Source organism: Colossoma macropomum, unplaced genomic scaffold (genome assembly GCF_904425465.1).
Source record: "Colossoma macropomum unplaced genomic scaffold, Colossoma_macropomum, whole genome shotgun sequence".
Classification (NCBI taxonomy): domain Eukaryota; kingdom Metazoa; phylum Chordata; class Actinopteri; order Characiformes; family Serrasalmidae; genus Colossoma; species Colossoma macropomum.
This window is the reverse complement of record NW_023494792.1, coordinates 44,208,777-44,224,870: the sequence shown is the minus strand read 5'-3', so window position 1 is coordinate 44,224,870 and position 16,094 is coordinate 44,208,777. Positions and strand designations below refer to the sequence as shown.

At 38.0% G+C, this 16,094-nt stretch overlaps 1 protein-coding gene across 2 annotated transcripts in view; it reads right to left on the bottom strand.

Moving 5' to 3' along the window:
• Positions 1 to 1,416: 1,416 nt before the first annotated feature.
• The window catches only part of sfmbt2 (Scm like with four mbt domains 2), a 69,195-nt gene continuing 54,517 nt past the window's right edge, over positions 1,417 to 16,094 (bottom strand). For both annotated transcript variants that reach the window (XM_036577263.1, XM_036577264.1), the window contains 9 exons: positions 14,264 to 14,306; positions 12,866 to 12,930; positions 12,460 to 12,599; positions 12,158 to 12,267; positions 10,671 to 10,846; positions 9,578 to 9,747; positions 6,655 to 6,891; positions 5,453 to 5,584; positions 1,417 to 3,664 (listed from right to left, as the gene is read on the bottom strand). In XM_036577263.1, the coding sequence (XP_036433156.1) occupies positions 3,524 to 3,664; positions 5,453 to 5,584; positions 6,655 to 6,891; positions 9,578 to 9,747; positions 10,671 to 10,846; positions 12,158 to 12,267; positions 12,460 to 12,599; positions 12,866 to 12,930; positions 14,264 to 14,306 (1,214 nt within the window). In that variant the 3' untranslated portion in view covers positions 1,417 to 3,523. The remainder of the gene's footprint in view (positions 3,665 to 5,452; positions 5,585 to 6,654; positions 6,892 to 9,577; positions 9,748 to 10,670; positions 10,847 to 12,157; positions 12,268 to 12,459; positions 12,600 to 12,865; positions 12,931 to 14,263; positions 14,307 to 16,094) is intronic.

Genomic DNA, 16,094 nt, shown 5'->3' with positions numbered 1-16,094 from the left:
TTTTGACCCTGAGTGAAACCTTCTCTCTCTATGTATTATGTGTTCAGAACAACCTTCCAATAAAAGTCATCACGTTCCTTCCATGTGCTCCTCCACTTTCTTTGCGAAGCTGTTATACATTTCTCACCACTTCTCTAAATTTATGTGGGCGCCTCTACCATCAAAAAGCTGCCTCGATTACAGTCAGGCACGCAGCTGGGCATGCCGAGCGCCGCATACCTTTGAAAACATGTTGCCTGGCAACAGTATGAGGTGGCAGTTGAACAAATTTTTGCAGCACGACTCAATAGAAAAAAATTAATGGTCACCTAAGTACTGCTTCAAGGAAAAGCACCAATAGGACCAATCTGTTCAGTCTCCAGAGCAAAATCAACGTTGACTCATCACTATGACTCATGAGGCTCCAAAGCAAAGACATAAATACCTTCAGGCTATATTTCCATTGATGTATGAAGACCATTCATTTTTGAGTTTATTTGATTGCGAGAAGGAATAGTTTATTATACCCTGTTGCATTACTCTTACGATTCAGATGCATTAGAATAAAATGATAACCTGAAAAAAGTGGTGCATTGAAATGACCTGTTGTGAACGTGTACATCATTTCCACATAAATAAAGTATAACATCAACACAAATACTAACAAAAGTAAGCAAGCTGAATTAAATATTCATACAATGGTGTCATGTTTAAAATATGACTCGTGGAAATGGTGTTCACATCTGAATCAAGTTCAAATTCAACACTTTTTTCACCGGATGAGGGAAATATTTTAGAAAGCATATTCTCATGAATGTGTTTATACAGTACATTTTTGTCATATGGAAATATATTTGGTTGTAGTCTCATATTTATGTAGCTCACGCACATGGTTGGGAAAGTTCCTTCCTTCCAAAATTCCATTACAGACCTGATAACCTCACATTTCACCCCTGCTTTGTCAAGACTTCTTTTTTGTATGTTTTTTCCCCAACACCATTTCAGAATGCCAGCTGCCCTTTACACTGTGTGAATGCCTCATGGTGAATAGAACTATAGAAGTGCTCCAACATAACTTAGAAAATGATCTCATTAAATTAATGTACTTTAAAGCGAAATACTTTGTTACGGCAGTGATATGTTGCTGTTCTTTTACATTGACAATAAAGTTCAGTTGAATTAACCTGAAAGGTTGTAGTGTGATAAAAACACTTATGTTGTGATCAGTAAGTGAGAAAACAGTACTAACATTAACTGTCAACACCTTAAATGTGTTCATCACTGAGTACAAAATTTGCCACATTTATTGTTCTACCTTGAGCATCATGTGTTGTAAAAAGTAAAGAAATATATATAAATATGCATATATATATATATATATATATATATATATATATATATATATATATATATATATATATATACACATAAGATTTAAGATTTTCTCATAGGTACTCATAGGTGATATGAAAGAATTGCCAGAAAAATGAGTGATCCCACTTCATATTGTGTCTCTAATAACTGTGTAGTTGCATGTTGACAATACATGCAATTACAATGTAACTACTAGTGATGTACTAACTGTTACAGATGTACAGATTTATGTAAATACACATGCGTATCAATTTCAATGTTTACTCATGTAATTACACAAGTGTATCTGACAGTTGAAACAGTATATTTTCTCTTGTGTAATTACACATTTGTAACAGTCACATTACTGTAACATTCCAGAATGGTTTAAAGTCAGAACTTTGCTTAGGCATACTAATACTACTACACCAGCATAAAATAAAAATAAAAATAAAAATATAATAAGTTATAAAAAACTAATAAGTTACAAGTACATAAGCTGAATTATTATCATTCATCTGTAACAATGAATACATCAATAGTAGCAATATAGCTGATGCATGTATTGTTACAGTTATTAGAGACACTTAATATGAAGTTGAACCAAACGAGTAAGTTCTATATTTTTATTACTGATTATTTTTTTCATTTTAAAACCCAAATTCCAAAATCATATTACATTATTTGTTACTATCCAACCCTGCTTATGTACCACTCAACATAACTGTGGTATGTACACTTGCTTGTTTATTCCCCATTCAAATGCTTCAGTCAATGTGAGTCAGAAATCATAATGCATTTTCCTTCAATACCATGACATAGTTCTGAGTAAAACGCAGTATCAGGAAGGTTTCTGAGCTAGCTGGGCATTTTCTCTATATGATAGATGGAGGAGGTGGGAGGGGGAGGTGAGATATGATATTATAGGTTAACATTATTTTTCCCCAATCACTGGCGCATAGTGATGTGATCAAAACTCAGTTTCAGAGGCGGATAAAGTCGTAAGTCATGTCTTTTAAATGATATAAAATGATGACTTGTGCTTAATATGACCAGGCACATTTTCCAACAAGGTAAAAAATGGTTTGGTTTTTTATGTTGACTTTTGAAAGCAATAAGACTCCATAAAAACTTTGCTGACATTCTGGAAATCCCTTCATTTCTTTATGGGCGATGGGTGAAGTACAAGTCCATCCCACTCGTTTATGGGACTGTTTGAGAACTATTCTGATAAACTGAGAAACTCTTTCGTTTTTTTGGGTGATGTGTGAACTACAGCACTGTTCCACTCATTTGTGGGTTGTATTAAAACTAGATTTTACTATCAGTTAATAAATTCTATATACAGCCTATTTACAATAATCTCAAGTCAAGGGAAGTGTTGGTCATACAGCAAAGAAGTAGAAAATGAATCATCATGAATGTCCAGATTTTGCATAGATTAAAGGAACATTTACATAGTGTCCAGGTTTACAAGCTGTTGGAAATAAAGATTGCTGTACGAATAAATTTCCTGCCAATTTATAAACAAATGAAATAGCATGTGAGCACCTAGATTCTGGAAGAAATGTTTGTCAGGCCAAAATAAATATTTCAAATATATTATTTCACTTTATACACTGATTCTCCAAATCTAATTATCTTTTATAAATATAATAATTTGGTCTCTGAATAACAGAATAGTCACATACAGGCATCTTTACAGCTGAACACAGTAGTAGAGTTTCTTTTTTTTTTTTTCAAAAGGCTTCAATAATCACAGATAAAACAGAGACATATTTTTCCTTCCAATGTCTTTGTTTTTTTTTCTATATATTTTCTTCCAAAGGCCTGCTTCAGGAACCTCAAGCATAATGAAGATATTGCGAGGGGGATGAAGATTCTTCTCTGACTCCATATGTTTCTCAACAGAACAAAAAAATGCAGTCCTCCCCTCAAGTTTTGTATCCATAGGTAAGATCCCTCCATTGTGTATGTCAAATTATCACAGAAGTAAAGGTCCTCCTGTCTTGTTCTGCAAACGGCGTCTTTTCAGTTTTCCGCCACAAAGCCAATAGGCATGTGTTATTATCCTGAAGGACTGAAGCTCCATATCAAGACCCTGAGGAGTATATATTCACTTTTCTTTTCTTCCACTGAGAGAAAGGCCTCTGACAGAGCTAGCCCAGTTAGCCTGGTTAGCAGCGTTAGCTTAATTGGCGTACTGGGAGTAAAAGGCCACTTTGACGCGCTCGATCTGGTGGCAGAGTTTGATGGCTGGACCCAGCTTCAGATCCATACACTCCTGGACGGTGGGAAGGGTCAACAGCAACAGAGCTTGACCATCAATGTCCTATATAAACAGAGAAAGAGAAAGAGAGAGAGGGAGGAAGAGAGGTACTTCATTATATCACCTTTGAGAGAGTGGATCAATGATAACTGCTTTTCAAGGTTTTTGCATTCACTCGCCAAATATGTTTTCAAATAAAGAGGACACAGCTGCTATGCTTTTATTGTTGGGTTCTTTATAGTACTTACTTTGTCTTGTAAACCTTTCTGGTGCTACATAGTATGATTTTCAAAAGGTTCTTTAAAGAACCATATACAAAAGGGATTGGCATTGTAAAGAAACATGCAATTTAGCCAAATAAAGAACCATTCAGGCATTCAAATGGTTCTCTATGTTGTCACAGTTCTGTGTTTAGCCATTGCCTGTACTAAAGAACCCTTGAAGAAGGTTGTAGATTATAGTAAAAGTTCAGCAATAAACCAAATGTACACTTCCCTTTACTTTATACCTAAACTGGTGTTTGGGTGTCTGATGTTTGCTTGGTTCATTTTGCAGTGGAGACAGAATAATAGAAACTAATACTGCACCAGTTAGCATTGTGTAAACTGCATGTCTAGGCCTTTACACACTGTGTGTTCATTCAGATGTTAATAAATTAATTCGAACATCAGTATAACTGATATCTTGCACACTAAATGCAATTTCTGTAGGTGACACCCACTCACATGACCAATCATTGTCTCTATAACAAGAACTTTACAACATCAGAAAGATTAGTTTGCCCCCTGCTTTGTCACATATGGTGCTCAAAATAGGGGTTACTGACATTTTATGTGAAACAGAAGTGTTCATTATAAAGTTTCGACACCTGAGTGAATGAGGCAGTGAAACTATGTGCTTCTTTCACTTTTCCAGAATGGGATGTAGGCGACCCAGTGTCTGCTTTTACACTACTGTATGAGGATAGGTCATCTTTGTCACTTGAAGAAGACGTTGTCTATATGTTTGTTTTTTGACACGGTGGGTAAACAGTTTGAATAACATGACGTTGTTCTAAAAAAAAGTCACGTCATATCCGTTGTGGACTTAAATCACACGCTTGCCTCAAACTATGTTGAGTTATAATGGACAAAAGTATGCTGCTTAGCTAAAAACCAGTTGTAATAACCATCCTGTAGCCTGAATAGTATGTCATGCAGTGTCACAAACCACATAAGCAAATCTATTTGAGACTGAACGAGGCTTTGAGGCAAGTGTGTGATGAATTAGACATGCAGTTAGCACAACGCTAATATCTTGGGATACAACAAAGTCCTTAAAGGAAAGTCTGTCCACATGACGGCCATTTTGGCAATGCCGTCGGGCAGTTATTTCCACTCATAGACTAGGCTTCTGTCCGTTCGAATAGGGGCAAACCTCAAACTAACAGCCAAAACGCTGGTAAAATCTGACCAAAACAGCATAAACAGTTTGTAGCGTTTGGCTCAAATAACACATAAAAACATATTTGTTTTAGCTTGTTATGGCTACTGCGCATATCTCCACAATGAGGGGCAGCCTTGTGGCTTAACCAGCAAGATGGCTTGCTCATTTTATTATAGGGCTTTGCTCTCTCTGCAACCACATGCCATGAATGTTATGAGCTTTCCCATTCGTTTTCCAACCAGTGACCAAGCTCTCATTACTTATTAGCTAGTAGTCTTGTAGCTCTGGTGCAAGTCTAGAAGCAAACCTCAGACACCAAACTTGTCTTGGCCGATCGACTGTATTTGGATAAGAGGGGAAAACTGTAAATTAGATTTTTCTCCACATTATTCCTTTAAATTGATCTGATCCTAAGTGTGCGTTTACCTGCTCCTGGAATATCTTGGCGAGTGAGGCACAGTCGGTAGACATAATGAAGTCAACCACGTCAGAAACACTCCACTCCAGAGGATTCCTCTCTAGAACCAGGCGACCTTCTTCCTCTTCTGTATGGTCCGGCTACACATACACATAAACCAGTTAGGTGAAATTTCTTCGATTTTTTTAAATGTTTGTTCGTCAGGGTGTCAAAATGCAGTGATGTAGGGAACTGCTACAGGCTCAACGATACGATATCACAATATTTAAGTCTTGAAGTGATTCTGTTGGGGTTCTTAATGATTTTTGATGTGCTAAGCACTGCAATATGGTATACTGTGATTTACTACTTTTGACTGCAAATTATCTCTCACCATTCTTTACTATTCTTTGTTCACTTTAGTCTTTTTATTGAAGCAAAACTGAAGTGTGAAGTAGACAAATCCACATTTGTGTAATAATAGGATCAAACAATGTTAAAATACTAATAATTAAATAATAAAATATCAGTATAATACTGCATCCATTTTTTCTCCCACCCCAACAATCAGTGACATAAATATCATCTTATGGGCCCCAGTGCAAAAAAGTAAATGAGTAATAATATTATATGTAATAACGTGACAATGTAAGTTTCTTATCTATTCTCTTTTGTTATCTGTCAAACAAGTTGATGCTCCTAAGACATGCCACTCCACCAACTAGCATCTAACATTAACCTAAATGTGTAAATTAGGCTACTAATTAAAGATTTTAGAATAATAAATAACAATAATAATATCATGCTGCAGGCCGTACATGATTTGTTTACCATGAATGAGACGCATTATGAATAAAGAGAATATAAACAGACTTTAAGTTTTGTCTGTGCAGTGTTGACGTCAGCAAACTGGTGAGATATGAAGTTCAGAAATTGGATTTTAGTCCTGTCGCTGCAGTGCCTACAATGAAGGATCATGATGCATCAGGCTAAAGGTGATGATTTAACTGCAACACGTTTGGAATGTTAGAATTGATTGACATCAATTACAATAATATTCAATAGAGAATGTACTCATCAAAATTATAAGACTGTTTTCAAATGTAATTTAAAAAAAGACTTCAAACTGAACTGGATTGTGGTGAAACTTGAGACCTCATGATACACTGAATCATTTCGTAAAGAATCACATTGCTGAACTGAATCCCTGAGAGGTCAGTATAGATCTCACCTTTGTGAGTCCCGCAGGCTGGTTGTGTGTGTAGGAGTGTGAGCGTGTGGTTCTCCGCAGAGGTGACTGATCAGTGGTCCCGGGGTGTGTAATCCTGCGCTGGGCGACGGACCGGCGTGGCCGGCCTCTTCTCGACACGTCCATGTATGAGCAGGGAGGGGCCTCCTCATGTGGCTCTGAGCTGGAGCCTTCCTCACTGACTGAATCATCATCATCCTCATAGAAATAATCACTGTCCTGTGAAGAGGACAACAGTGAAGGTTTTAGTGTGAGTGTGTATGAGTGTGTGTATGAGAGAATGAGGGAGACAGAGTGTTTCTGCACATACACTCCTTGTCAAAAGTTTATAGACACTTTGCCTTCAGGAAAGAGTTTCTGTAGTCTGGACAGCAAACAAACACATGCAATGTGATTTTCAAGTGACATTTGTAGGAGGTTTTTAATCTGATTCAAATTAGATTTCCGTTATTTAGTGCACAGCCTTTCTTAATACTAGAATGTGCAACAGTAAAATCATTCTTCTCACACACTATGACAACAAATGTGCATATCTAATCAAATGCGTCTACGGTCTGACCATACAAATCAGATTTCTTTACTTGTAACTTGTAACAGGGGCGTAGATACGCTATCACCATGCCAGCATTTACACTAACAATGCAATAAGGTATGGAACTATGCTGTCTGGATGGGGGAAGTGGGGGGTGCTGAGGAGCCAAGATTTCAGAGTTGTTTAACTGCAACTGCTAAAAACAAATAAGTAATGCTGCATTTTCAGTACAGCAAGCCAAATCACTTCCCTCACCAACTGTTGGCTGCTTTGGGGGCACATCATTAAAACACAAGAAATATTAGTAGCCTAATCAACTATTGTATCTCCCACTCAGTGTGTGTTTGAGTGTTGAATCTTCAGCATATAGCATGACTATGGACTGGTGTATAAATATTGCATGATGTCAGTGTACATCTTGTATATCCCACTTAAAATATCAGCGCCTCCAGCTTTGAACACCTTTCCGCATCCTGCTTTCTGTCCAATGCTAATATGCCAACACAGTATTTAGTCTGTTTGACTCATAAGATCAAAATTCAAAGATTACACCTAGTATGCCTGCAGCATATCAGGTAGCTTAACAAGTGATTACAGCAGACTAGTGGCTGTGAACAGCATTAGTGTATCATAATGCCTGGTAATTAAACAAACTAACACTACTCAAAGTCTTTCCTGAAAAGTTGACTCCAAGCATTTTGACATTCAGAGTCAACCCTGACTCCCAGATGAGTCCAAGAATTGACTATTTTGGAACTATTTTGACTCCCATGACTACTTCCTTGGTATGAAGAGCAAGTTTTGCCTAAAGTTTTCTTTCCCAAACTATTGTTAAAAGCACATTTTGAAACTCTTTTGGTCCAAAGGTGTCTTAAAAACCTGGAAGATTTGATTGCTGATGAGTGCTTGCATCACAACAAGGGGATAAAATGCGTAGCCTTTGGTTTTATTCCTAATGTAGCACTGCCAGTAATACTGTCATCAGGTTTCAAATTGTGGCAGAGGTGTTGGGGGGTCCCCTGGTGGAAAGTCTGACTATGAGGTGACCTATGCACTGATGCATTCTATTTTATATATTTTGTGAGGTTTAGGCAGAGTCTTTTAACTTCAAGTCTGTATCAATATAAATGATTTTTACACTTAAGGCCACCCCACACTGTATGCACTGCCCCACACAGCATCCATAGATTGAAATCATTGTGATGAAGGTGGTGGTGACAGTGGCATTTTGGCAGCTGTTGAAATTCTCTGCACATCATAGTGTGCCACTTATCATCATTTTACCATCACTGCTTTAAATTAAACCCAAAATGAGACGACACAAAATCATAGTGGATCACATGTGGCTTGAAATTCACACAGAGAAAAAGCGTAAAGTTTTAGATGGGCAGACAAATATTAATAGTTACTTCAGCCAGCATTACATCCTTGTCTTTTTCACCTCATATCTTTCAAGCTGATAACAGGGTATAAATGATAAAAAACATGATACATTCATAAATTTCATTCAAAGTTTTATTCCTCTGTATTTATAGAAGAAAGAGTGTAAAAATGAACTTGAACTTGGCATTTGTCCATGCCATCATTGCATTGCATTCTATATGGTATAGCTGCCCTTTGTACTGCATCTGTTACGCAATGCTCTGTGGTGGTCCGATGAGCAGTTGACTTCAGAAGCTGACAACAAGACATGGCAAACAGATCTAAAAGCCTACCTCTTTCTCAGTTACTTAACCCAAATATATATTACATAGGTAGTAAAAGCATTGATTTAGTCGCCAGTAGGCAGCTTTGGTGGGTCCCCTAAAAAGTAAAACCAAATTACAGTTCGCTGCTGGACAAACTGGTATAATTTTGTTGGTTGTTGCGCAAAAACACATGAAGGCTAGCATAAACATTATTCTTTGCATGTTCTCAAACGGCCTAAAATGAAAACTCTTTGCTAACAAGAACATATTTGTTGGCTTATGGCATGGCTGGCAACAGCATTTATTTCCTTTATCTGCTTACTTACAGGCTAAAGTTACAAATTTGTACTGGGTGAGTTCACAGTTTATTCAGGGAGTGGAATCTAATGCTGAACACAACATAAAAGAAGATGGTCACCTCATGTGAGGGTATTCATTTTGTCAGAAAATTCACATTTTATTTAAGGAAATAACACAGAATTCCCTAAGTTCAATTTTGTCTCTCCTAAAGGGGGTCCCTTTACTCTTATGGAAGAAGTCTGAAACTCCCAGCCCCACCTCAGCCCTGACTGTCACTAATATTTACACATGTAATATTTCTTTTCTTGAAATAAGCCTGGTTGGTAGCAAACTGATATAGAAAAAAAACATGAAAATTTAAGTGTAGTGTGTGTGCGTGTCTAACCTGAGGTGACTCTGTGTTGTTGTATCCTACAACAGAAGAGCGTCGTTTTTTCTGAACAAAGATGGTTTTGCGTTTCTTTCTGCGGCGTGAAGATTTGGCTGTGTCTCCGTCCTGTGTGCTCTCTGCCAGGCTGGGACGCCCCACTTTCCGTCTCTTTCCATAGTAATATGCTACAACACGCACACACACACACACACACACAGTGTACACAATCACTATGCATACTTTACCAACACACTCTGCTAGAACAATGATCAGGTCAGTGTGTGTGTGTGTGTGTGTGGGTGTGTGGGTGTGTGTGTGTGGGTGTTTATGAGGAAAATGATACCTCACATATAAAACCATATCATTTTCATTCCAAACGTAAAATTCAAATAAGCACAACCGTCTCATCAAGAGAGCAGAGTGCAAGTGTGGAACCTACAAAAACATTCAAAGTATCTCCTTCTCTCTCCCCTTTCCTCTCTCTCACTCTCTTTCTCCCCCTCTCTCAGAGGAACTGACAATTATCTCACTCTCTCTCTCTCACTGTCTAAGGAACTCTGTCTCTCTCTATATCTTTCACTCTCTCTTTTCTCCCTCCTCTCAGAAGAACCATTACTATTATCTCTTCCCCTTCTGCCATTCTCACTACTTCACTCTATCTCTCTCTCCCAGTTTGCTATTTTTTATCCCATAATTTCTCTTTGTATCTCTCTGTCTTGCTTCCTCCTTGTCTCTCCCCTCTCTTAGTCTCTCTTCCTTTCTCCCTCAATGTCTCTCTCTCCTTCTTTCTCTCTGATTAACTGACTATTATTTCTCCCTCTGTTTATCTCTCCCACTCCCTCATTCTCTCTCCCCCTCTCTCTCTAACTGTGTCTCTCTTTACCTTTTTTCTCTCTAATTTTTCTGTATATGTAGTTGCTCTCTCTCCCTCTGTTTCTCTCTCTCTTTCTCTCTCTCTACCTCCCTCTGTAGCTCACTGTATTTGACTATTATTTCTCCCTCTTTTTCTCTCTCTCCCTCCTTCTCTGCCATTGTCTGCCTCCCTCTCTCGAGCCCTATCTCTCTGTTTCTCTCTCCCTCTGTTTCTCTCTCTCTCTCAGTCACTCACTGTATTTGGTCTTGGTGTATATCGAGCAGTTCTCGGGGCAGGTGTCTGAGATGAGCATTGGGCCGAACAGATTTGGACAGCACTGCAGCCTCACACACACAGTCCGGCAGAAATCTGAGATTTGCTCGGCCAAGCGCACGATCCGCACACTCGAACGATAACTCTTCCCTTTATACCTGAAAATGCACACAGATACAAATCAATTTTCCACCCAGCCTGCCATTTAAATATATTCTTACTGGGAAATTTGTGCACTTTCTTGCTCAAATATGCGCATGCATGAATATGCAAATCAGCTGTCTAGGAACCTCATTATGCAAATGAGAAAAAACACACAGTTCATTAGGACCACCGGGTTTATACTCTCAAATTTATCATTCATGAAACACACACATTTAGAAAAACACAAACTAAGAGGCAAGCATTAATGGATGTTGTCTACATGGGAAAGTATTTGAGAAAGAATAATCTCTGTGTGTGTGTGTGAGTGTGTGCATGTTTTTATTGTGACTGTACAGGAACACTAGAGAAAGACAGGGCTAACAGAATTTACACATAGGTAGTTGCCTACTATGGGATATATTATTTGTACATATAGACACATTCATATATATAATACATACAGGATTATCACCATGTTTCTAATGTGCTGCTGCTCCTCTGTGTGTCCCATTAGAACCTGACACCAAGACAGATTGTACTTTTTGTCCTAGTACATCCCACAGATGCTCAGTCAGACTGAGATCTGGGGACTTTGGAGCCCAGAGAAACACCTTGACCTCGTTGTTAAATTTTCCATACAATTTTTGAACAGTAGCCCATATTTATCAGACTTCTCAAAGTAAGACTGCTGTTCTAGGGTCAACATACAGCTTTTATATAATACTGGATAAAATGAATAAACTGATAAAACCTGATCTTAGATAGACTTTCTTACTTTGAAATACTTGCTAAATTTGGGCCAATGTGTTAAGTATGGCAGGCTGTGTATCGTGCTGAAAGAGGCTACTGTCACTGGGGAATACCATTGTCATGAAGCCTTGCTGTTTCAAAGGAGCTCCGACCGAGTCATCTGGCCATAACAATTTTCTCCCTTGTCATAGTTGCTCGGGTCTTCACGCCTCCCCATTTCACCTGCAGTCAACAAGCTGACTACGAGAACTGGCTGTTCGTTTTTTGGCTTCTATGTCCCAAATCTTAACATGTGTCACTGAGACGTTAACTTAAAAAAGATATAATTTTGACGCCAATGGACTAAGAAGTTAAATTCATAATTCATGATTCAAGAAAACCTGGATACTGAACTCTCAAATGTTTTATACAGTTCACATATATGTAAAAAGAACATTTTTAACAGTTTTCTCTTTCTCCTGTAAAGTTACTATTTTTAAGAAATGAGGTTTTGGTCTGACAGCGATGACATGCATGACCCCACATTCAGACACAAATCTTATCACATAAAAACATATCTGTGTGTGTGTCCTTACTTGGCTTTCAGCGTCTCGTCCAGACAGTTCCACTTCGGGTCTTCCACCAGCTGCAGCTCTCTGAGAACACGAGCAGGCTTATATGCTGAGTTTATTAACATCGTCAGAACCTGCGGGTACACACACACACACACACACCACACACACACGCACACACACACACACACACACACACACATAGTACATAAAAACGCTTTCTGAATGTTGAGTCAAATGAAGGTACCACAATTTGTATGTACTCAACTGTGCACACACACACACACACACACACACACACGTCTGCACTGTGGGTTCTGCTGTACCTCTTTGAGGACAAGTGTGCACTTGCCAGGCCCTACAGTCTGAGGCAGCTCAGCAATTCTGCCCTTATTGAGGTACGGGCCAGAAAAACAGCGGTGATTTATAAAGATCTGAGAACAGCAGTACTTTCCATTCACAGAACCTACAAGAGACACAAACACACACACACGTACACAAGGGATTTTATTTACTTTTTGATTTGTGAAAAAAGTGACTTTGAATAATTTACTTGACTCATCATTTCAACACATATAAAATATATTACATCAATAAGGTTTATGGAAATGTAACTGAAACTTGTAATGATGTATTATTGTTTTATTATTGTTAATGTTATGAATTTACATGAATCAATGTACATCATTTACTAGATAAATAATCATAAATATATATCTTGCTACAAACAACCTGTGTCCATTGTGACAGACTGGCAAAGGTCGAGAGGGACGTTTTCCATAGGTGAAGGTATTGACCTGCAAATCAATCAGTACACTGATCAATTTCATACAAAAACACATTTGCAGTGAATTTACATCATTAAAACAGTGCAGAAGTCAGATTCATTTAATTTCCAGTCAATACAGCCATTAAGTACAATTTATTTCTTTTCTTTTAGTGTGATGGCCTACCAGGTCTTGCATAGTTGTTAAGTGTTCCAATTTCTCTCTTTAAATAATGTTTGCAACATGTTCTCTTATTTTACTTCACCTTCCCCTGCTAGTGGGATTGAGTGCCAGTGCCAGTAATGAATTTTCACTGGAAATTAAACAAATGTGACTTTTGAACAGCACACTTAAAAATGGTTCTTCAAGGGTTCTGTAGTAAAGAAAATGGTTCTATAAAGAACCATGAACACTCAAAGCACCCTTGAACCCTGCATGATTAAAGCGTTCTTTGCATGGTTAAAGGGTTCTTCAGATTGATGGAGAATGTGTTATATATAGCTGTATATAGAACCTACAAGCTTGGAATCATAGCAATAGAAGAATGCTTTTTTGTGCTATACATCCATCTACAGCACATTCTGAAGAACCCTTTCATAAAGTGAAGAACCCTTTAATGGTGCAAAGGGTTCTTTGAGTGTTCATGGTTCTATATAGAACCATTTCGGTGCTATATGACCATCTACAGCACATTCTGAAGAATCTTTTCATAAAGCAAAGAACCCTTTAATGATGCAAAGGGTTCTTTGAGTGCTCATAGTTCTATATATAACCATTTTCTTTACTAAATAACTCTTGAAAAACCCTTGAAGAACCATCCCCTCTGAGTACTGTGTGCTGACATCACATGCTGATATCAAAACCTTCATCTGCTTTGGGTTTTATATTTTTACCCCATTTGAAAACACCAGTTGCCTTTTCCATTGTGTGAACACTTCATGATGAATGGACAAACAGAAATGATCCAAAATGAATGTCATTACATTCATGTACAGTATGTTAAAGTTTTTTCCTTTCCCTGTAAAGATTTCAGAGCCATGTGGTTTTGTTGTGACAGTGATGCTATGTGTGTGTAAAATAAAACAGAATGGCTCTGAAACTGCTCTAGCCACTTTTGATTCAGGACCATACAGTGGTGTTGAAGTGCCTTTAGGACGATGCACCACAGTGAGGAAATGAAACAGAGCAATGTTGAGTCTAGTAGAAGAGTTACGCAAGGTCAGGTGTTCAGAGGATTAAACGGCTGATGTAATTTTGCCATTAGTACCAAGGTACTTTACAAGCGCGTACAGAGAATAGGGACAATGATGGGTCAAATGTTTGGATAAAAGTATGAGTCATTTAAACTTTCCATCAAACTTACTGTTTCTCTGGCTGCACCACTGCAATCTTCTTCTGAGACTGACCTGAAAAACAGCAAAAAATCAGAAATCACCATTCAAAAGTTTGGAATCACTGTTTCTGATAAAATAAATCTTTTTGTTTTTTGCAGATAGATGTAGTTCTGTGCAGCATCCCATACGTAAAGAAATTAGAATGTTAATAAAGTTAATTAAAAAAAGAAATGTTAAGAATGAACAGAGCTGTAGATAATTCTATGACTTGACAAGAAATTAATAATTTATAATTAAATAACTTCTTAATGTTCCCAAATCATTAAATATAATACACACAATAGGTGGGGGATACCAACAAGAGAGAGGGAGAGAGAGAGAGAGAGAGAGAGAGAGAGAGAGAGAGAGAGAGAGAGAGAAAGAAAGAAAGAAGAGATAGAGTTAGCTCAAGTGTGTGCGAGAGAGTGACTTAAGAGTAAGAGAGAGGGAGAGAGCAAGAGAGAGGGAGGGAGAGAGAGTCAAGAGTGAGAAAGAAAGAAAGAAAGAAAGAAAGAAAGAAAGAAAGAAAGAAGAGAAAAGAGAGTTAGCAGGTATGTGTGAGAGAGAGTGACTTAAGATTGGGAGAGAGGGAGAGGGGGAGAGAGAAAGTTAGGAGTGAGAAAAAGAAAGAAAGAAAAAAAGAAAAGAAAGAAAGAAAAAAGAAGAAAAGAAAGAAAGGAAAAAGTAAGTAAGAAAGAACGAAAGACAGAAAAGTAAGTTAAAAAAAAAGGGATTTAGCTTGTGTGTGAGAGAGAGTGAGAGAGACAGAGAGAGAGAGAAAAAGAGAGAGAGAGCAGAGACCCACCCAACACCCAGGAGAGAAGTCATGTTTAATATGAGATCTTAAAATTTACATTTTTTTTAAATAAGCAAAAACATGCTTATAACATAATTTGACAAAAAACAAAGAAATAAATAACAAAAGGAGACAAGCTAGCACACACACAGCACGCAGGAGCGGCAGCAGACAGCACCATAAACAGAATCAGAGAGAAAATCCTGAGACTCTGTTTAAAGACTGCAGTATAATCAAACGGAAAAGCACTACCACCAACCTGCTTTACAGCACGGCATTCAGCTATACTAAATACTTCACACGCACCACAAAACGAGGGATCTGCAAAGGCTGTTAAATATACATTTTTGGAAGTGAAACTGGTGGAACTGAGGGGGCAGATCCACACCCATAGCACTACCAGCACAGACATGAGCTTCCTCAGGGACCAGCCCACCACACTCCACCAAAAGTCCACCACCACCTCCTATCTAGACCAATCCAACACTCCCATCCTGCCAGATCAGCTCATATTCCACCACCACTTAGATCAGCTCAGTATCCCTCCTCAAGCCAGACCCTCAACCCACACCCTGAGCAGACCCTCTCTCACGGGACTTCTCAATTACTGAGCAAGAGCTTAAAGATAAAAGTAAAAGACTAAAACCAAATAGGGCACAGGGCCTGATGACATCCTAAATGAGACACTAAAACACACAAGCTCAAAATTTCAAGTGGCCACTGTAAAGCTGTTCAATTTAGTTATGAGTGAAGGTTACGTTCCTGACCTCTGGACTCATGGACTAATAACACATCATTAAAAATGGAGATCAGATCTGAACAATTACTAAGACATTTGTGTGAACAGTAATCTGGGGAAGATCCTGTGAAGCATTTTAAACTCTAGATTTGAAGATGAAGTACAGTTTTTGTGAAATTAACGCACCACTGGTCATATTTAAACCTTACACACCCTAATCGAATATTTTCGCATGTTTTATTGATTTCAAAAAGACTTTCATTCTATTTGACACCAAGGATTATTC